The 23,572-nt window shown below is 40.4% G+C and overlaps 1 protein-coding gene across 1 annotated transcript in view; it reads left to right on the top strand.

The window, feature by feature from the left end:
* GLDN (gliomedin) overlaps positions 1–23,572 on the top strand; it is a 68,566-nt gene that overhangs the window by 15,156 nt on the left and 29,838 nt on the right. The window contains exon 2 of the mRNA XM_007120101.3: positions 15,502–15,553. Within this exon, the coding sequence (XP_007120163.2) occupies positions 15,502–15,553 (52 nt within the window). The remainder of the gene's footprint in view (positions 1–15,501; positions 15,554–23,572) is intronic.

The raw sequence follows: 23,572 nt of genomic DNA, 5'->3' as shown, positions 1-23,572 counted from the left end.
GTATACCACAAAAAAAAAAAAAAAAAAAAAAAAAAAAAAAAAAAAAAAAAAGTGCTGATGTCTGGGCTACATTCTGGATCTGCTGAGTCAGAATCAGTGGAGATTGAGTCTGGAAATCTGTATGTAGATTACACTCTAGGTGATTGGAGAATCATTGGCCAGATTGGGTGGGAGAAGATATTAGAGGCTTGGTAGTTTGAAGTTAAAAAGAGGAGGGCCCAGGAGAGGGTTCAAGATGGCAGCATAGGAAGATCCTGAACTCACCTCCACCCACAGACACAACAAATCTACAACTACATATGGAAAAATTCCCTCTGAAAAGGACATGAAAACTGGATGAACAGAGTCTCCAGAACAAAAGGTAAAAGGACAACATCAAGGCGAACAAGAGAAACAGAAATACGGTCATGCCAAGGAAAAAACCACACCCTAGCCATGGAAATCCACAATCGGAAAGGATCACAAAGGCAGAGTTTTTTTCTGAGGAGCAAGGGATTTGAGCTCCACATGAGGCACCCAAATCACCTGGCTTTGAAAACCAACAGGAAATATGTCCAGGAAAATTATGGAACTCCAGGAAACAGAAAACCACTGCTTAAAGAGCTCATGCACAGACTCACTCAACCTGAAAATCAGTGCAAAAACACCAGATTGAAAGTGCCTGGACCATAGGTGAGGGGGACCCACTTACTAATCTTGAAGTATCTGCCAAAGAGGCAGGAACCAGTTGGGACACTACCCTGGGACTGAGACACTGACGAGAGCCATTTTTGTGATCTCAGGCTGCCTTGCTAATACTGGCACTGGAGGGCACCATTTTGGAAATCTCTGTATAACCTGTTAGCATCAATGGGCATGCCCCACCAAGAGCCCTGCCTACCCCTGTGCCTTGGCCAGGCCTTACAGCCAGCTGTGCAATAACTCATCCACCAGTGCATGGATGCCACTGTGGCAGGCCACACAGCAATTTCAAGGGCTAGCCCCACCCACCAGCATACAACAGCCACCACAACCAGGCTTCACAACCATTCATGGGGCCAGCTCCACCCACCAATGTACCGCAGGAGTAGCTACAACCTGGACACAACAGGAGGGCACATGCAGCCCACATAGGGGACACTCCTGATTACTGGCACTGGTGGTCAGGTGGGATTGCACTTCTGAGCCTCACAGGACATCTCCTACATAAGGCCACTTCTTCAAGACTGGGAAAGGTAGCTGATTTACCTAATACATAGAAACAAACACAAAATTAGGCAAAATGAGGAGACAGAGGAATATGTTCCAATTAAAAGAACAAGGCAAAACCTCAAAATAGGAACTAAGTGAAATGGAGATAAGCAATATACCTGATAAAGTGTTCATAATAATGGTCATAAAGATGCTCACTGAACTCAGGAAAAGAATGGACAAATGCAGTGAGAATTTCACAAAAAGATGGAATATATAAGAAAATACCAAACAGAAGTTGTAAATGAATTGAAAAAAATCCACTAGAGGGGTTCAACAGCAGATTGGATGAGGTAGAAGAAGAAATCAGTGAACTGGAAGACAAAGCAATGGAACTCACCCAAACAGAGCAGCAAAATGAAAAAAATAATTTTAAAAAATGAAGAATACCCTAAGGGAACTTTGGGACAACATCAAGTGGAATAACATTTGCATTATAGGGGTTCCAAAAGGAGAAGAGAGAGAGAAAAGGCCAGAATAATTATTTGAAGAAATTGTGGCTGAAAACTTTCCTAATCTGGGGAAGGAAACAGACATTCAAGACCAGGGAGCCTAGAGAGTTCCAAATAAGATTAACCCAAAGAGACACACACTAAGATACATTATGATTAAAGTGGTAAAAGTTAAGGATAAAGAGAATCTTAAAATCAGCAAGGGAAAAACAACTTGTTACATACAAGAAAAACCCCATATGACTATCAGCAGATTTTTCAGCAGAAACCTTATGGGACAGAAGGGAGTGGCATAATATATTCAAAGTGTTGAAAGGAAAAAGCTTCCAATCAAGAATTCTCTACCAAGCAAGGCGATCATTCAGAATTGAAGGAAAAATTGAGTTTCCCAGTTAAGCAAAAGCTAAAGACATTCACCACCACTAAACTGGCTCTATAAGAAATATTAAAGGGACTTCTTTAAGCTGAAAAAATGGCACTAATTAATTATATGAAAACATATGAAAGTAAAAGATTTCACTGGAAAAAGTAAATATTATATAAAGCTGGTAGATAATCACCTATAAAGCAACCAGGAATGTTAAAAAAACAAAAGTAGTAAAATTAACTACAATTAAAATAATTAGTTAAGGGATACATAAAATTAAAAGATTTTAAATGTCTCATCACAAGTATAGAGGGGTGTTAAAATATAAAGTTTTGGAATGTGTTCACATTTAAGTTGCTACCAACTTGAAACAGACTGCTATTTACATAGGATGTTATATGTGAACCTCATGGTAACCACAGGGAAAAAACTTATAGTAAATACCCAAAAGAAAATGAGAAATGAATTGAAACATACCACTAAAGAAAACCATCAAAACCCAAGGATAGAGAGAAAGAGGAGAAGAAAGGAACAAATAGGAACCACGAAAACAGCCAGAAAACAATTAACAAAATGGCAATAAGTACATACCTATCAATAATTACTTAAAATGTAGATGGAATAAATTTTCCAATCAAAAGACAAAGTAGCTGAATGGATTGAAAAAAACAAACAAGACTCATCTATATACTGCCTACAAGAGACTCACTTCAGAAGTAAGTACACACACACACACTACTATATTTAAAAAGGATCATCAACAAGGACCTACTGTATAGCACAGGGAACTCTGCTCAATGTTATGTTGCAGCCTGGATGCGAGGGGAGTCTCAGGGAGAATGGATACATGTATATGTATGGCTGAGTTGCTTTGCTGTGCATCTAAAGCTATCACAACATTGTTAATCAGCTACACTCCAGTATAAAATAAAAAGTTTTTTAAAAGTACAGCAAAAAAATAATAAGAAGAGGTAAGTTTTTTGCAAAAAAAAAAAAAAAAAAGAAGAAGAAGTAAGTACACACACAGACCAAAGGTGAAAGATGGAAAATATATTCTATGTAAATGGAAAAGAGAAGAAAGCTGGAGTAGATATACTCATATCAGACAAAGTAGGCTGTAAACAAAGACTGTAATAAAAGACAAAGAAGGGCATTAGATAATGATAAAGGGGTCAATCCAGTAAGAAGATGTAACATTTATAAATGTATATGCACCCAACAGAGGAGCACCAAGATATATAAAGCAAATAGTAGTGGACTTAAAGGGAGAAATTAAAAGCAATATAATAATAGTAGGGAACTATAACACCCCATTTACATCAATGGATAAACCATACAGACAGAAAATCAATAAGGAAACAGCAGACTTAAATGACACATTAGACCAGATGTATTTTATTTTATTTTTTTAACATCTTTATTGGAGTATAATTGCTTCACAATGTTGTGCTAGTTTATGCTGTACAACAAAGTGAATCAGCCACACGCACACATACATCCCCATATCTCCCCCCTCTTGTGTCTCCCTCCCACCCTCCCTATCCCACCCCTTTAGGTGGTCACAAAGCACCGAGCTGATCTCCCTGTGCCATGCAGCTGCCTCCCACCAGCTATCCACTTCACATTTTAGACTAGATGTATTTTAATACCATAGATGCAGAAAAAGCATTTGTCAAAATTCAACATCCATTAATGATAAAAACTCTCAACAAAGTAGGTATAGAAGGAACATACCTCAGCATAATAAAGGCCATATATAACAGACCCACAACTAACATCACACTCAACAAGAAAAAGCTGAAAACTTTTCCTCTAAGATCAGAAACAAGACAAGGATGCCCACTCTAACCACTGTTGCTCAACATAGTATTGGAAGTTCTAGCCACAGCAATTTGGCAAGAAAAATTAATAAAAGGTATATAAATAGGAAAGGAAGAAGTAAAAACTGTCACTGTTTTCAGATGACATGATAATATACATAGAAAACCCTAGACTCTATCAAAAAATTGTTGGAACTAATAAATGAATTCAGAACAGTAGCAGGATACAAAATCAATATATAAAAATCTGTGGCGGGAATTCCCTGACAGTCCAGTGGTTAGGATTCTGCGCTTCCACTGCAGGAGGCCCAGGTTCTATCCCTGGTCAGGGAACTAAGATCCCTCAGAGCTGCTTGGTGTGGCCAAAAAAAAAAAAAAAATCTGGGACATATCTATACACTAAGAACAAACTATCAGAAAGAGAAATTAAGAAAACAAACCCATTAACAATGCAAACCCAAATCAAAAAGAATAAAATACCTAGGAATAAAATTAACCAAGGAGGGGCTTCCCTGGTGGCGCAGTGGTTTAGAATCTGCCTGCCAATGCAGGGGACATGGGTTCAAGCCCTGGTCTGGGAAGATCCCACATGCCGTGGAGCAACTAAGCCCATGAGCCACAACTACTGAAACCTGTGCACTTAGAGCCCGTACTCCTCAACAAGAGAAGCCACTGCAATGAGAAGCCCGCGCACCACAACGAAGAGTAGCCCCCGCTCGCCACAACTAGAGAAAGCCTGTGCGCAGCAACAAAGACCCAATGCAGCCAAAAATAAATATAAAATAAATAAATTTATACTTAAAAAAATTAACCAAGGAGGTAAAAGACCTATATGTTGAAAACTACAAGACATTAATGAAAGAAATTGAAGGAGACATAAATAAGTGGAAAGATATTCTGTGCTCATGGATTGCAATAATTAATATTGTTAAAGTGTCCAAACTACCCAAAGCAATCTACAGATTCAATGCAATCACTATCAAAATGTCAATGGCAAATTTCACAGAACTTAAATAATTCTAAAATTTGTACAGAACTACAAAAGTCCCTGAATAGCCAAAATAATCTTGATAAAGAAGAACAAAGCTGGGGAAGTATCACATTCCCTGATTTCAAACTATACTATACTATACTATACTATACTATACTGATACTGGCACAGAAACAGACACATAGATCAGTGGAACAGAATTAAGATCTAAGAAATTAACCTACACATACATGGATAATTAATATATGACAGAGGAGCAGTAGAGAACATACAATGGAGAAAGACAGTCTCTTCAGTAAATATTGTTGTGAAAACTGGACAGCCATATACCAAAAAAAAAAAAAAAAAAGAAGGAAGAAAGAAACTAGACCACTATCTTACACCATACACAAAAATTAACTCAAAATAGATTAAAGACTTGAAAGAAAGACCTGAAACCATAACCATTACTAGAAGAAAACATAGGCAGTAACCTAATTGACATCAGTCTTAGCTATGTTTTTGTGGATCTTACTCCAAAGGCAAGGGAAACAAAAGCAAAAATAAACAAATGGGACCAAATCAAACTAAAAAGCTTCTGCACGGCAAAGGGAACCATCAACCAAACGAAGAACAATCTACTGAATGGTAGAAGTTATTTGCAAATCATATATCTGATAAGGGGTTATTATCCAAAATATATTTAAAAACTCCTACATCAACAACAAGAAAAAACCTGATTCAAGAAATGGACAGAGGATCTGAATAGACATTTTTCCAAAGAAGATATAGATATGGCCAACAGGCACATGAAAAAATGTTCAACATCACTAGTTATCAGGGAAATACAAATCAAAACCACAATGAGATATCACCTCACACCTGTTAGAATGGCTATTATTGAAAATACAGGGAATAACAAATATTGGGGAGGATGTGGAGAAAAGGGAACCCTTATGCACTATTGGTGGGACTATAAATTGGTGCAGCCACTATGGAAATTAGTATGGAGATCCCTCAAAAAATTAAAAATATAACTACCATATGACCCAGCTATTCCACTTCTGGGTATTTACCTGAAGAACACAAAAACACTAATTTGAAAAGATATATGCACCCCTTTGTTCATTGCAGCATTATTTACAATAGCCAAGATATGGAAACAACATAAGTGCCCATCGATGAATGAATGGATAAAGAAGATGGAATGGAATACTATTCAGCCGTAAAACATAATGAAGTCATGCCATTTGTGACAACATAGATGGACCTTGAGAGTATTATGCTAAGTGAAATTAGATGGAGAAAGACAAATACCATATGATTTCACTCAAGTGTGAAATCTTAAACAAAAAACCCAAGAAACAAAATAAAACAAACTCATAGATACAGAGAAGAGATTAGTGATTACCAGAGGGTAAGGAGATTGGAGGGTTGGGTGAAAGTAGTCAACTGTATGTTGATGGATGGTAACTAGACTTATGGTAGTCTACTCTACTGTATACAGATGTTGAACTATAATACTGTACACCTGAAACACAATTTTTTAAAAGGAAGAATTGAGTTGAATTGTAGGACACTAAGTAAATAAATAAGCGGGACCCAACACTGGGACAGGTTGAGTCCCTAACATCAGGGAGGGGGCTGCTGGTGTTTGATTACAGTGAGGATGATTTTTTTTTCATATGTTTATTGATGATTTGAAATCATTGTGTGAGATTTTTTTCATGTTTTAACTCATTTTTAAATGTGTTTTTTTTTTTTTTTTTTTTTTTGGGGTATGCGGGCCTCCCTCTGTTGTGGCCTCTCCCGTTGCGGAGCACAGGCTCCGGACGCGCAGGCCCAGCGGCCACGGCTCACGGGCCCAGCCGCTCCGCGGCATGTGGGATCTTCCCGGACCGGGGCGCGAACCCGGTTCCCTGCATCGGCAGGCAGACGCGCAACCACTGCGCCACCAGGGAAGCCCCCTTTTAAATGTGTTTTAAAAAATTTTTTCTTACTAATCTACAAATACCTTTTATATAGAAAAGCTATTTGCTTTTTGTGTATTACACATGTTGCAATATTTTTCCCTTAGTAATGATTATAACATTTATTGAGAACCTAAAACTTGCCAGGTACTATGCTAAGAGCTTTAGGTATGTGTGTCAAAAAAGTCCTTATCCTAGTAACAACCTTATGAAGTAGTTGCTATTATTATCATTATTATGATTATTCCCATTTTACAGACAGGTCACTGAGGCTTAGAGAGCATCCTGTTCAAGGACACAGAGCCAGTGAGTGAAGGAATTGGCACTCAGATCAGACTTAGCTGTATCTGACTCCCAAAACTCATGTTCTTTACACCACACCGTTCAGCCCTGGGTGTTATCTTTTAATTCTGTTTGCTGGGGGTATTTTTGGTGGGGAGTATTTAAAATTTTCCATTTTTATGTAGTCAAATCTATAAAGTCCTTCATTTATGGGTTCTTCTTTTGCTTTTATGCTTAAAATGTTCTTTCCTACTTCAAGTCTCAAGATCAAATAGTTACCAATATTTTCTCATAGTTACATATAATTTCACTTGCAAGCTATTCCATTACATTTGCATGTGTTTAAAATACACAGAGATAGAAAGAGCTTTTCCCCTTTAAGATACAACTGGCCAGAATAAATTGTAAAATTGCTGGGCTTGAAAATAGGCAATTCAATACAAAACAACTTCTTAAAGTTGGATTTGAACTTAGTAACTTTGATTTTTAGCTGCTACTTTTTCTTTTTTTTTATGACTGGGGGAGAACTGTTTCAGGATGAGATGCAGTATAAGTAGATAAAACATCATGTTGTCTCCATGTCTGAGTCTATCTCCGACCTGGAGGAAGAAAGTTGTGAGCACAGGAGACAGTGGGAGAAGGCGTTCTGAGCCTCCTCTGACAGTGGCCCATCACTCCTGGTTCTGGAGCCGGGTCAGCATGTTAGCGTGAGGAGTCCAGGCTGTCAGCAGCTCCCAACTAAGCAGGCGACAGGAGGAAATGCAAAAGGACAGGCCATTCCTGAGAGGCAGCTGCTTGAACTGCAGACAGGACAAGGCTGAGAACTGGGGCTTGCTGGCACCTCAGGGGCTCCTGGTGGGAGAAGGGAGTGATTAGGAAGAGAGTTATAATACCAATCGAGGCTTATATTTAGTGGGTTAGGGCACTTATCAATTTATATCTGGCTATTTCTATAAATCCTACTCAGTTTTACGTTTCGAAACTAGTAATCAGGCTTTGATTAAAATAGTGTGAATTGACGATTTTTTAAAAAGCAGAATCAGCTGATTTACATTCAAATCATGAGACAATCATGTTTATGTAACACTAGTATGAACACCAAAAAGGTGTTTTTATAAGGACTCCTTCATTTACTCCTCACAGCCACTCCCTGTGGTAAGTATTGCCATGAGTCCTGTTTTGTCATGGGGCTGGGGAGCTAGTAGGGGATCCTGCTCAGGCAACAAGAAACAAGTCACTCATCTCCTCCATCAGGTCAGACCTAAAGAAGGCCTCCAAGCACACCTGGGAATTCCTCCTTCAGGGACTTCTGTCATGCATTTTTAGGTGTCCCCAGGGTTAATAAATGTCACAGGGCTGTTCCCTCAGGCCCTGATCCGAGCTAAAAGTAATTTTGCCGGAGACATTGGGTGAGGGCATTTGCTGGAACTGCCCTTTCCAACTGGGATTGCTGAGGAGGCCTGGGCCCAGCCTGAGCTTCTTCAACTTCTGTGACTCCCCAGCCTTTGTGTGCAAGAGGGCTGGCCAAGGCTGTGGCTGGACTCTAAACCAATACATGTGAACTATTTGTTCAGCATTTTATTAGAGAATCCAGGCAATTACTGAGGCAGGGTGAGAAAGAGGGTGATGGGAGGCCGCACCATCACTAGCAATTCAGTTCAGCCCTTGTAAGCTACTCAGGAAAATAAATGCCTTAGGGACAAGTAGTCTGAGACCCCTGCTCCTTGGAGGGCAGGCTGGTCTTCACCTCCATTCTGATCTACTTAGCAAATCAGGAAGAGCTAGGGAATACCATGTTTTCCTTATGGCATTGCATTTTCATTGATGTTTGAGACTCCTTTTCATTCAGCACCCCGGTCTCTACCTGGCCAACTCAGCCCTAACCAGGTATTTCTACTCAAGACAACAATGAAGTGTTTCTGTTATTTTCTGTTAGCCATATATCAGGGACCCTATAGGATAACCCTAGCATCTCCAAGCTCCTATTTTCTAGGGATTAGTGGAGTGTTTGCCAAAAAGGTTATCTTAAGCAAACAGGCACAAAGAGAAACAGGTAACCACATGCTAGATGTTCGGTTCCCATATACTGCTGGTCAAAAAAGGAATAATATCTTTGGTTGAAGAGCACATTCCCCTCCCAATTGATTGAGTAGTCAATAATGAAGTATTTATTGAATATCTACTATGTTCTCAATGCCATTCTAATGCTGGCAAAGGGACCAGATGAGTGAATGCGGTGTACAGGAAGAGTACGTTGTACAGTCCCTACCAGTAGGAGCCTATCTGGTTGAGGAGCCCGAAAAACATGACAGAGCGTGCCAACAAGCAGCCACGTTGTGATGCTGCTGGGCTGTAAAGGGGGCAGTTAGTGGGAATGGAGGTCTTTGGGGAAGACTCGTTAGGATTTAGCTGGGCTCTGAGGATACCAGTTTCAACTGACAAGAGCACTCGGCCCCAGGCCATTAGTGTGGGATGACCAGGGTTTGTTCACTTGCTACAAATGCCTAGACCTTTGGCTGATCTTCCTGTGGGGCTGCAGGAAGAAGGTCGTGCCTCAGTATTTAACCCCGTACATAGCAAACCCCACCTTCCCGTTGGGGTTTGCAGATTGTCATCACCATGTCTTGGTCCCAGTGTGAATTCCTGCCTTTCAGAGGGATGAGTCCAGGGTAGCTCACTGCAGCTTCAGACCCCATGAGGGATTCCGCCAATACCTGTGGTCTAACCCTCCAGCAGCTGGGCCACCACATTCATAGCTCAATGTTTTCTAAAGGATCATTTGCATACACAAAATAACAGCAATTTGCATAATTAAGGAGCACCATAAAGGGTATTCAAGTTGTCTAAGAAAATGGAATTTAAGTTACAAAATAGGCCAGATCTGAAAGGTGACTTGGAATTTAAACATTGTTCCCCCCAGCAAACCAGAACCTGTACTTGGGGAACTTCAGAGAAGCCATGACAGGACACATTATTTTAGCAATACGTAAACTGGTGATGACAGGCAGGTTTGCTCCCTTACTTTTTCGTGAATCAGTCCTGAGAGTAAAAGGTGAGAGGAAGGGAGTTTAAGAGGGAGGCCAGCCAACCACCTGAGGTTTTGTGTTCTGATGAGCAGTGACCGCACACGGCATTTAGCTCTATTCATTCTGATGAGAAACACTTTTGATTAAACCATTCTCTTTTGCACAGAAGAGATTTCTTGAAGTTGATGCATAATCAGCTGGTAAAAATCTAATATCTTGTTCACATTCAAAGTAAACTAAAGCAAAAATTTGCATTTCCTGTTGAATTTCAGACAATTCCTTTTGCAAAGGCTAAATGGTATGAAAAGGTAGATGCGGGGGAAAAACAGGACTCTATTCTGGAACCAGCGAGGGGAGGCTGAGCCACCTACTTCACTTGCTTTCTTTGGACCTCAGCTTTCTTATCCCTCCTCCCCTGACTCTAGGTCTCCAGGTGTCCCTCCCCACTTCCTCCCCTGATTCCTCCTGGGAGCAGAGTTTGAAATCATCTATCTAGTCCAACCCTCTCATTTTACAGATAAGTTAACCCAGAGTAGCTTCATTCCATTTGTGTTTTTATTTGGAGGGTTGGCAATTTATGTGGGAAAAAGAAAAATCGTACGACTAATGAACAATTTGAAAGTCACTAGACAGCTGTTCTAGTTCATTCTATGTTCATTTGTCTAGAAGCAACAGAGATCTGTCCAAGTTATTCCAAGTGATGGGGGTTATTGTGAAGGCATGATATTTGGATTCCCAGGGAAAGCTGGATCATTAGACCCATCTTTTGCGTTCATATAATGCTTGCATGCTCTCTTCTCTCTCTCTGAATTATTAAAAGCATAGCAAAGTAAAATTCACCCATAATCCCAACATATCTTTTAAAACAATATAAACTAAGAAATGAAAATCCCCCTTTTATCTCCTAGTCTCAGTCTCCAGGAGAAAAAAAATCTGTTAATGGTTTGGTTCATGAGCCTTCCAACTTTTCTCTGCGCTTATCCAGACATATCTAAATATTCTTTTTCAACCAAAAAGTTGTATTGTGTTATACGGCTTGGGCTGCACCTTGCTTTTATCACTTAACAGTATGCCAAGGCCGTCTTTCCATATTAGTACATATAGATCTACTTCATTCTTTCTCATCTGTTTAACAAGTGCCTTACTGATGAACATTTAGATTTTTTGCATGCGTTTGCCATCACAATGTTGCAATAAGCATTCTTGCCCAGATATCCTTGTATAAGCTTCCTGCAAGTGAGATTCCCAGTTCATAGCATTTTCTTTCTCATAGAGGCGGCCAAATTAGTCCCATCTATTTTTAGTTTGAATTAGAGCCAGCTCAAGCCATCTGATGCCAGATTAGCAAGAAGTCCATTACTTTTCTTCAGGGGCCCCTTCCTTGCCCATGAATTTCCTAAGATCCCATGAGTTCTACTAATCCAGTGAGACCAGTTCTGTATCCAGAGAGAAAACTGGAAGGTCTGGTCAGGCCACTAATGGGACCCATTTTGGCTGTCTTTTCTCCCATTGCTGCCATATGTTGTCAAAGCTGAAAACAAGTCCCCATGCCTTATAAGGCATGGCAAAGACCAATGATGATGGCCAGTGTGATTGGAGCAGAGCAATGGGGGAGAGCAGGGGAAGATGGCCTCGAGAAGGGGCAGGACCACGTCCTGGATGGGTCCTGCCTGACACCCCCAGAACAATGAGCTCTAAGGCCTCTTGCAGCTTCACCGTTTTCAAATCCTAAATCAAGATCTAGGAAGCCTTGTATACCAAATATGACTCCTTAATTTGACAAGCTAGATTTTGTGACTTTCAATTTTGAATTTTCTTATTTTCATCCAAACTCTTAATCATTATTATCAGGAAAACAAAAAAAAAAGTTTCTGGTTTTCTTATGGCCATACCTTTTCATACCATGTTTTACCTTGATACAATCTTATATAGACCATGTTTGTTAAAAGAATATTCCCGAGTGAAGATTAACACAATTTACTGGTAAATATCTAAATTAACTTTTAGCATATAAATGAAGCCAAAAGATTAGGAAATGAAAACTCCTTCTTCATCATTTTTTATAGAAGCTGTGCCAACTGCAGACCAGTGATGAGCATAAAAGAGAGAAAGGTTAATTTTCCCTATTGATGCTTCTGTTGTTTCTAACTACTCCTTCTGCTGTAATCCCCCAGGCAACAAATGAAGCATTGTGAAGCCTCTAATGGTCCTCTCAATGGACAATTATATACATTTTTTAAGATGATAAATTTTGTAGTGCAGCTGATTGCATTAATTTATGAGCATGACTAAACACAGTGAATCGAAATTTCTTCTGGTTACGTCAAGATACTCATCAGAGCCATAATAGAAAGTGCGGTAAACCTGGAATCAGGAAACCTGGAGCTGAGCCTGGCTTTTCCAAGAGCAAGCTGTGTGACCTTGAATAAATGACCTCACCTCGCTAAGCCTCTCTGTTGCTATCTGTACAAAAGGCAGAGTTTCACGGCCCAATTATACTTCAGCTCAGGGAGTGGTTGTGGCTGGAAGGGAAGGGTGTGTTTTGGGAGGGGCACCTGGGATGCTCTAAAGCCTTGCTTAGCTGAAGGTGGTGTATACATGTTTGTCTTATTATTCATCTTTAAACTGTTGGCACACCTTTCATATTTTTGTGATATGTATGATATATTTCACAATAAATTTCTAAAGCAGTCAATAAGTACCTGCTGACACACTTCACAAAAAGTAAATACCGTACAAGTTTCCCTTTGGATCTCCTAGCAAACAAAATAAACCTAGGTAGAAGGCAAAACAAATTTTCCCTTCAAATCAAAACATGTTCTTTTTATAAAGAGTTTAATTGAGAGAGAAATCAGCGAAAATTTTGAATAAAACAGAAGGGCGAATCATACTTAGTTTAGCTCCCTCTGACCCTGGCTCTCTACTGCTCCTTACTTGAGGAAGAGTTTTTAGGTTTCAGTTCTCCTTCTTAGGTTTCTCTCCAGAAATATTCTAGAAAGTCAAAGGCAAAGAGAGAATCTGGAAAGCAGCAAGAGAGAAGAATAAAGTAGCATTTTCGTATGTACTACTCTTTTATATAAATGAAAGGATACTGTACATACTGCTCTGTACCTTGTACTTTTTCATTTATCTTGGAGATCTTTCAATATCAGCTTTATGGATTTAAATTTACTCTTTTTCACAGTATTTCCTTATGTGAATATGCTACAATTTCTCTAACCAGACCTCACTGATAATTATTTAGGTTGTTTCTAGTTTTTGCTTTTGCCCACATTTTTGCAACAGCCATCTTTGTACTTACATCTTCTCATGCATATATGAGTGTATCTGTAGAATAAATCTCAAAGTGTAATTGATGAGTCAAAATGTAGATCCATTTAAATTTTAGTAGATATTGTCAAAATGCCCTCCAAAGAGGCAGTATCCCTTTACATTTCCATCAACACAATATGAGAGTGCTACTTTCCTGACAGCCTTGTGAGAAGTGCTCTGTTATTCTTTTTATTAGCAAACCTAAGAAGTAAAAATAGTATTTCATAATTTGATGTTTTTCTTCAACTGTAAGTGAAGATAAGGCACTATTCTTTTTCTTTGAACTTTCTGCCTGGGTCCAATGCCCATTTTCCTTTGTTTTTGTTTTTTTTCCCTTTATTTATTGCTTTGTAACAGCTCTTAATATACAAGCCCTTTGCAATTATTTTTCTAAGTTTGTGTTTCTCCTTTGTTATTGTTTGCAGTATTTTACCTCTTGCAGAAATTTTTAATTATTAGACAGTTGAATTTATCACATTTTTCCTATATATAGCATGAGGGTTGTTTCTTTCTTAGAAAAGTCTTTCCTACTCTAATACCATTATAAATATTTTTCCCAAGGTTTCCTTCAGTATTTTCACTAGGTTGTTTTTAACTTATAATTTTTTGATTAATGGGGCTCACTTAACTTGTTTAGTGTAAGGAGTGAAATAGGGATCCATCTTTTTTATTTTTCCCCACATTTCTATCCAGCTGTCTCAACTCCATTTCCCAACTAATAATCTTTCTTCCCACAGTTTTGAAATGCCACATTATTTGGGTCTAAAAATTGCTCTATGTATAAATTTGAAATTCTTGGATGGTAAATTGATAAATTAACTAAGTCATTCCAGGCATATCCAAGGAACCATCAAAACAGTAGCATAAATAGAGTTTGTTTATCATATGCCGGGCCCTGTTGTAAGAGTATTGCATGTATTCACTCATTTATCCACATAACCATGCTTTAAGTAAGGTAGGTACTGTTAACTCCATTTACAGACAAGGACACTGCAGCACAGAGAGGTTAAGTAACTTTCCCAAGGTCACACTGGTTGTGAATGGCAAAGCCATGATTAGAACACAAGCAGTTTGACTTCAGGATTCATGCCTCTATCTGCACTCTCTGCTGCCTCCACAAAACAGAAAACACTTTTATGTGTGCTTCCTACATGCCAGGCACTGTTCTAAGAGCTTCACATATAACTTCACTTAAGCATCACAACAATCCTAAGATGTAAGTACTACAAATAGCCCCATTTTACAGGTGAGCAAACTGAGGCAGAGTGGAACTAGAGAACAGAAAGGGAGGGGGGAATGGTGTGAGCTGAGGCCAGAGAAGGAGGAATTTTACTGTATCTTTAGAGCAGCAAGGAGTCACAAAAATATTTGAAGCAGGGCTGACCTGATCAGATTTGGGTTTTGTGAAGCTCATTAGCAGCAGCGTGGAAAATGGTTGGGGGGAGGAGTGTAAAGTGGTGTGTGGAAACCAGATGTCAGGATGGTACCACAATGCAGTGACCATGTATTCCAGGTGGACATCCAATGGCAAGTAGGCAGTGTCCATGGCATGAGAATCACTCCTCTAAGGGCAGTTTCCACATGCCAGACATGGAGCTGCCTAACCCTCAGAACATCTACTCACATAATCTACAATTTCAGAGGAAACCAAAGTGTCAAGGAGTTAAGTACCTCACCCGTACTTGCTCAGATAGTTAAGTGTTTGCTACTGACTGCTAAGCTCACCAGCCCTCTTTATTCAGACCCACAGATTGAGCCCTTCAGACACTTGGAGGGGGGCCAGCCTGGATGTAGATTTGGTGATTCCTTCCCCATCCTCGGCCTTCTCAGAGTTTGGTAGAAATCAAGGAGATTCTGTTGACAATGTTGATAGATGAGCTGCAGATATAAAAAAACTTTAGATCTTTTAAGGATTTCTTTTCAGTTTTAGATTAACTTTTCCTCGGACTTCTACATATTCTCCTGAAGTTATTTTGTAAATTTTTATAATTGCTTTCTGCTTGTCTGAATAAAGGGCAAGTTCAGGGTCCACTGCCTACTGTACTGCTATTAATGGTCCTCTCTTCCTGCAGGTCCGAGTGATGGTGGACCTGTGCAACAGTACCAGGGGTATCTGCCTGACAGGTAGGCTGGCCGAGCACTGACCAAGAGCAGCTTAACATGGGAAACACATATGCTGGCCAAAGGGCTGGGGCAGAATGAATGCCTAGGAACTCCTTAAGTTATAAAAATATATGTTGGTTTACTTGTATACCAGATGTTTTCAATGGGCTGAAAATCAATAGTAATATAATTTTGAAAAATAATAATATTTTTGGTATTGCCGTAGAAATACAGCCATGGAAAATAACTAGGTCTTGGGTAATTAGAAATGTGTGGTAACCTGAACTGAGGCCATTGATGTTTTTCCGTATTTCCATTAGTTTTTTAAACAGGAAAAGAAAGGAAAAAGACCTTGCTAAATAGTAGAGAGCTCTTACCAGAAGTAATTATTTCCCTATATCATACATATAGCTTGAATGGGAAGCTCTAGATGCAAACCGCTAATTAGTTAAGAAAATACTTTTTATGAAGAGTGCTTTGTGTGGTGCCTACTATGTGCTGGGTGGGACTGGAGGTTGGTCATACTCTGTCCCTCTCCACTCAATGAATCAACCATTCCCCTGGGACTTCCCTGGCAACCAGTGGTTAAGACTGTGCTTCCACTGCAGTGGGTACGGGTTCAATCTCTGGTCAGGGAACTAAGATCTTGAGCAGCCAAAAGAAAATAAGAAAAAAGACCACTCCCCTCTTCCCCTGCCCCATCCACCAGCCATTCCAGGTCCTAAGGCTTGATGTGCCTTGAGGTTAATTCCCTCCCTCCTTTCTACTTGTCCTTGATTCATTGAGTAGAGGGGGACAGACTATGACCAACCTCCAGTCCCACCCAGCACATAGTAGGCACCACACAAAGCACTCTTCATAAAAAGTATTTTCTTAACTAATTCCTCAGTCACCCAATTCATCACCCTCTGCCCCAGCCAGGCACTAACCAGGCCCAAGGATGGGCCTACGGTGCCTGATTTCAGACACTGCATTTCCTGCCTCTGAGGAGGGGGTGTAGCATTCTGAGGAAACAGAGGGAAATTATTTTTGCATTAAACGTGTATTATGGAGAGGTCCACATCCAGAGGGCAGAGTGGGAAGACCCTGAGCTCACTCCCTCCCATGGACACAGCGAAACTACAATTACTTATAGAACAACTATCTCTGAGAACCACCTGAAGACTAGCAGAACAGATTTTCTAAACTAAGAACAGAAAGCAAAGGATGCAATGAGACAGGCAGGAGTGGAAGAGACACAGTCTAGTCCAACCCACACCCCCAGTGCAGCAACCCACACACAGGAGGGATGTCACAGCCACAGAGATTCCCCCTGAGGAGCAAGGGCTACAAGCCCCACATCAGGCTCCCTAGCCTGGGGGATCTGTACTGGGAAGACAAGCCCCCATAATGCCTGGCTTTGCAAACCAGTAAGGTTTACGTTTAGGAGAGTGGAAGGGCTGTGGGAGATTGAGACGCTCCTGAGGGTCTTGCACACACATTCACTCACTCTGACTCCCAGCACAGAGGCAGCAGCTTGAAAAGTGCTTGGGTCACATGAGAAGGAGACTCATTGATGAATTTTAAGGCATGTGCTGGAGGGGCAGGGATCTGGAGGAGCTTGTTCTGGGGATGGAACCACTGGCAGGCACCATTTCTGTCACTGTCCATCAACCTGACTAACACTGTGTGCCCCACCCTGACTTTTCCCTGAGGACCCACTCGAGCTGATCCCTCCAAAACACTTTCTGCCCTGCCCCGACCGCTGGGCAGCCTTGGCTGGCACCAGCACCCCTCCAAAGTGGCTCCCACTCCAGGGGGCCAGCCCTGCACCACAGAGTACCCACAATAATCCCAGACTGGCCTCGAAGTCAGTTGCACTGAAGGCCAGCCCCATACATCAGCATGCCCACAGCAGTGCTCTGGTGACCAGGGGGGATTGCACCACTGAGCCCCACAGGACACCTTTCATGTAAGGCCACTCTTCCAAGACTAGGAGATGTAGCCAACATCCCTAATACATAGAAACAAACACAGAGAGTTAGGCAAAATAAAGAGACAAAGGAATACCTTCCAAATGAAAAAAAAAGACAGAACGTCAGAAAAGGAACTAAATTAAACAGAGATAAGCAATTTATAAGATAAAGAGTTCAAAGTAATAGTCATAAAGATGCCCACTGACTCTAGAGAACAATGGATGAACTCAGTGAGAATTTCAACAAAGAGAAAGAAAATATAAAAATGAACCAATCAGAACTGAAGAATACAATAATTGAAATGAAAAATACACTAGAATGAATCAATAGCAGATTAGAGGATGCCGAACAGATCAGCAATCTGGAAGACAGAATAGTGAAAATCACCTATTCAAAACAGTGAAAAGAAAAAAGAATTTTAAACAGTGAGATAATTTAAGGGACCTCTGGGTCAAGCATACTAACATTTGAATTACAGGGGTCCCAGAAGAAGAAGAGAGAGAGAGAGAAAGGGACAGAAAACCTACTTGAAGAAATAATATCTGAAAACTTCCCTAACTTGGCAAAGGAAACAGACATCCAAGTCCAGGAAGCACAGGGAATCCCCAAAAAGATGAACCCAAAGAGGCCCACACCAAGACACATTATAATTAAAATGTCAAAAGTTAAAGAATCTTATAAGCAGCAATAAAAAAACTAGTTATGTACAAGGAAACCCCCATAAGACTATCAGCTGATTTTTCAGCAGAAACTTTATAGCCAGAAGGAAGTGCCATGATATACTGAAAGTACTGAAAGGAAAAAATTTACAACCAAGAATACTTTACCCAACAAGGTTATCATTCAGAATTAAAGGAGACATAAAGAGTTTCCCGGACGAGCAAAAGCTTGTAAAGGAATTCATTACCACTAAAGAGGCCTTAAAGAAATGTTAAAAGGACTTCTTTAAATGGAAAAGAAAAGGCCATAATTAGAAATAAGAAAATTATGAAAGAAAAAAATTTCAGTGGTAAAGGCAAACATAGTAAAGGTAGTGGATCAACTACCTAGAAAGCTAATATTAAGGTTAAAAGGCAAAAGTTGTAAAATATATCTAAAATAATTTGTTAAGAGATACACAGAAAGATGTAACATATGATGCCAAAGACATAAAATGAAGGGAGGGGAAGTAAAAATGCAGTGCTTTTAAAATGTGCTCAAACTTAAGTTACCTTCAACTTAAAATAGACTACTATAACATAAGTTGTTATATATGAACCTCTAACTAAGGAGATAAAAGACCTGTTCTCGGAAAACTACAAAACACTGATGAAAGAAACTGAAGATGGCACAAACAGATGGAAAGATATATTGTATTCACTGACTGGAAGAATTAATATTGTTAAAATTAAAATGACTATACTACACAAGGCAATCTACAGAGTCAATAAAATCCCTATCAAAATGCCAATGTTATTTTTCACAGAACTGAAACAAATAATCCTAAAATTTGTGTAAGACCACAAAAACCCCAAATAGCCAAAGCAATCTTAAGGAAGAAGAACAAAGAACTTGGAACTTCCTGATTTCAAACACTGTTACCATGATATAGTGATCAAAACTATGGTTCTGGCACAGAAACAGGCACATAGATCAATGGAACAGAATAGAGAGTCTAGAAATAAACCCATGCTTATATGGTCAATTAATTTATGATAAGGAAGCCAATAACAGAGAGTGGAGAAAAGACAGTCTCTTCAATAAAATGGTGTTGGGGAAAATGGACAGCCACATGCAAAAGAATGAAACAGGACCACTTTCTTATACCATATGCAAAAATAAACTCAATATGGATTAATGACTTAAATGTAAGAAGAAAACAGGTAGTACACTCTTTGACATCAGTCTTAGCAATATTTTTTTGGCTCTGTCTCCTCAGGCAAGGGCAACAAAAGCAAAAATAAACAAATGGGACTACATAAAAATCTTTTGCACAGCAAAGAAAACCATCAACAGAACGAAAAGGCAACCAAACAAATGGGAGAAGATATTTGCAACTGATGTATCTGTTAAGGGGTTAATATCCAAAATATATAAAAAACTCAAACAACTCAATATCAAAAAAACAAACAATTCAATTAAAAAATGGGTAGAGGACATGAATAGACATTTTTCTAAGGAAGACATACAGAGGACCAATGGACACGTGAAAAGATGCTCAACTTCACTAATCATCAAGTAAATGCAATTCAAAACCACAATGAGATATCACCTCACTCCTGTTAGAATGACTGTTATCGAAAAGACAACTAAAAACAAGTGTCAAGGAGGTGGGGAAAAGGGGACTCTCATGCCCTGTTGGTGGGATTATAAATTGGTGCAGCCACTATGGAAAACAGTATGGAGGTTCCTCAAAGATTAAAAATAGAACTACCATATGATCCAGCAATTCCACATCTGAGTATTTATCTGAAGAAAACAAAAAACTAATTAGAAAAGATATATGCACCCCTATGTTCATTGCAGCATTATTTACAATATCCAAAATACGAAAGCAACCTAAGTGCCCATTGATAGATGAATGGTTAAAGAAGATGTGGTATATATATACAATGGAATATTACTCAGCCATTAAAAAAGAATGAAATTTTGCCATTTGCAGCAAAATGGATGGACCTAGAGGGTAATATGCTAAGTGAAGTAAGTCTGACAGAGAAAGACAAATATTGTATTATTTCACTTATATGTGGAAACTAGAAAACAAAACAAATGAACAAACATAAAACAGAAACAGACTCACAGATATAGAGAACAAACAGAGAGGGAAGGGGAGTTGGGGGTAAGTGAAATAAGTGAGGGAGATTAAGGGGTACAAACCTCCAGTTGTAAAATAAATGAGTCATGGCATGTAGTGTCCAGCATAGGGAATATAGTCAATATTATTGCAGTAACTTTGTACTGTGACAAATTACTAGACTTATGGTGATCAATTTATAATGTATATAAATGTTGAATCACTATGTAGTGTACCTGAAACTAATATAATATTGTAGGTCAACTCTACTTCAATTTAAAAAAGACAGAAAAAATCCTTTTACGGAGTAAATGCACAGCTCTCATGGACTTTAAAGATAACCACAAGACTTTGAAGCCATCTGAAGTTTGTGTTCGATCTCCTCAGTCTATGGCCCCAGGCTCTGGGGAGGTCCTGGTCACTTCACAGTGCACAGAGTGTGTGGAGTTGTAAGAAACTTCTTCTGCCGTATTCTCCCCAGTACCTCTCGTTACCTGCCGTGTGTTAGGAGCTCTGGTTTAGTCTGTTGAATGACTAAATCTGTGATTTAAGTAAGTGATTAATGGGAATGGTGGGCTGGTAAGAAAGATGCTTCTCTGAGGAACCCTGTGTCCAAGTTAGACTCTTGTTCGCTTAGTTTAGCCTCAGAGAGAAAAGCCATAATGCTGTGGCTTCTTCGAAAATGCTAATTGAGTTACTCAAGTCACATTTCAGCCCTCACAGAAAATTTAATATCTTCAGAACAGCTTGATCCTTTATTCTGAAACCCTTGTGGCTTAAGCACCTTTCTTCCATCTCCGGGAGTCCCTTTTCAGCGTTCCCATGTGTGACAGTAATGAGCGCTAGAGAAATCCTCAAATGGATGGAATTACAGGTACAAAAGCCCTGTTGAGAGGCACAGGAAAAGCCTCTTTCTTTCTGATTTTTATAGTGATAGAATGAGAGCCAAGCTGTTCAGTGAATGTGGGCTGGAGCTATTGAGACCACTTAGGAGAGACTGGCGGGATCGCATCTATGCTGGAAATGGGTTGAGGAGGTTATTCTTTGGCACCTAAAAATGCTTTTCAAACGCCAGCCCCTTCATTTTTCATGATAGCTTGAAATTGGACCTCCCTTTACACAGAAAGCCCTTCAATTAAAACTTAGGTGTGAAAAGTGCAAGTTGCAAGGCAAGGAGGTACCTAGGGATAGGCCAAGTTGCCTGGATTGGGGGAGGGGAGGTGACAGGACCCAGGACTGAATTGGGGAACTTTGGGGAGAGGGGCAGAGAGCCTTGGTCCAAAGCTCCCAGAAAATGCCTTTAGGAAGGATTGCCAGGGCAGACCCTGGGCTTGGGGCCTGAGAACAAGATCTAGCTCCACACTAGATTCATCTTTAAAAAAGCAGGTGCATGTGACTTGAGGCTAGTCCAGCTGTGACCATGAAACCCCATTCCTGTCCCTTTCCCAGGACTCAGCTGTGGTTGCTCTGGGGACAAAGACAGATGCCGTGTAGTTTTGTACAGCTGGTGACATCTCAGGTGAATAGTGAGGGCAGTTCACTAGCTAGAGTAGTCTGGGGTTTTTGCTAGTACAGAGTTTGTCAAATGACATGTGGTTTTCTGGATGCATCTTACCCCTGAGACCAGGTTTCCTTGGGATCCCAGAAGCATATCTTCTGGAAGAGCAGGTATGTTGAAGAAGGCAGGTCTTGGGTAATTCTTCACCTCCAGTGGCCTCCACATAGGGGCTTGTTGGAAAATCTCTAAACCATAATATTGCTGAACTGCTTGTTGCAACAGAGTTGCTTGAAATCCACAGTGCCCATTCTCCTTGCAGCCAGGAGACTCCAACCCAGTGATAACACTTCTTATCCTATTTCCAGGCAGACATCAATAGTGGATCACAGTTGCTGCCGAGCATGGCCTCAGGTCTCAGGTCATTCTTTTCTGGTGTTGCAGAAAGTTGTACTAATTGATTAGAATTGGCACTTGAAATAAAACCTATTTGCTGGGACTTCCCTCGTGGTCCACTGGTAAAGATCCACCTTCCAATGCAGGGGACATGGGTTCGATTCCTCGTCAGGGAACTAAGATCCCACATGCCACAGGGCAACTAAGCCCACGGGCCACAACTACTGAGCTCACACGCCTCAACTAGAGAGCCCACGTGCTGCAAACTACGGAGCCCACGCACTCTGGAACCCACCCGCCATGACTACAGAGCCCACGTGCCCTGGAGCCTGCGCGCCACAGCTAAAGAAGAGAAAACCCACACGCCACAACTAGAGAGAAGCCCATGCACTGCAACAAAGAGCCCGCATACCTCAACAAAGATCCCGCGTGCCGCAACTGAGACCCAACGCGGCCAAAAAATATAAAATTAAAAACAAAAAAACAAAAAACTTATCTGCCATCCCTACTGTACTCATTTTTTTTTTTTTTTTTTTTTTTTTTTTACCAGGGAAGCCCTGTACTCATTTTTAAGGTTGCCATGGTCATAATCCAAAGTTGAAATGCACCAAATAAATGAGATTGGACCAAAGCTTCTGTTTAATGGGGGCATGTGAGGAAAGATACATACTTTCCCATGTCAGGTGCCCTGGGACTGGCAGAATAGCTGGCAGCAGGCGTGGTTGCAGAGGATGGACCAGCACACAGAGGGTGGGAACTGAGGCCTCAAAGCTGTAGACAGTTCAACCTTTGGTAAACAAATGGATAGACCATTCGCAGAACAGCTAGTGTAGCTGATGATGTTTTCACTCAACTGGCCTCACTGAGCAAACTAGCAAGTTGTTTTAGTGTTGTGGATTCGGGCTCCAAATGTGGATTCGGGCTTGGACCCTGTCAGGCCATCCCTTAAGGAAAGCCAAGCATGCCTGCCTCCCAAGGGAAAGAGGGGACCACCCCCACTCTGGCCAGAGCTCCTCTCTGGCACTGAAGCTGTGGCTGGCATGAATCCTGAGCCCTAGGGAGTCCTTGCTGGGAGCAGGAGTAGGAAAGAGTCAAGACTACAGACCTCGGAGGTGTTCCAGGCCTGGAAATATCAGGTTTATGAAGTTGCATTTTTCACTAGCTCTTCCTATGGCAGCAGAACCAGGCCTTACTTTCTTTTTTTTTTTTTTTTTTAAACGTCTTTATTGGAGTATAATTGCTTTACAATATTGTGTTAGTTTCTGCTGTATAACAAAGTGAATCAGCTATCCGTATACATATATCCCCATATACTCTCCCTGTTGCGTCTCCCTCCCACCTTCCCTATCCCCCCCCTCTAGGTAGTCACAAAGCATCGAGCTGATCTCCCTGTGCTGTGCGGCTGCTTCCCACTAGCTATC

This window comes from Physeter macrocephalus, chromosome 11 (genome assembly GCF_002837175.3).
Source record: "Physeter macrocephalus isolate SW-GA chromosome 11, ASM283717v5, whole genome shotgun sequence".
Lineage (NCBI taxonomy): Eukaryota > Metazoa > Chordata > Mammalia > Artiodactyla > Physeteridae > Physeter > Physeter macrocephalus.
This window is presented reverse-complemented; position numbering and strand designations above follow the sequence as displayed.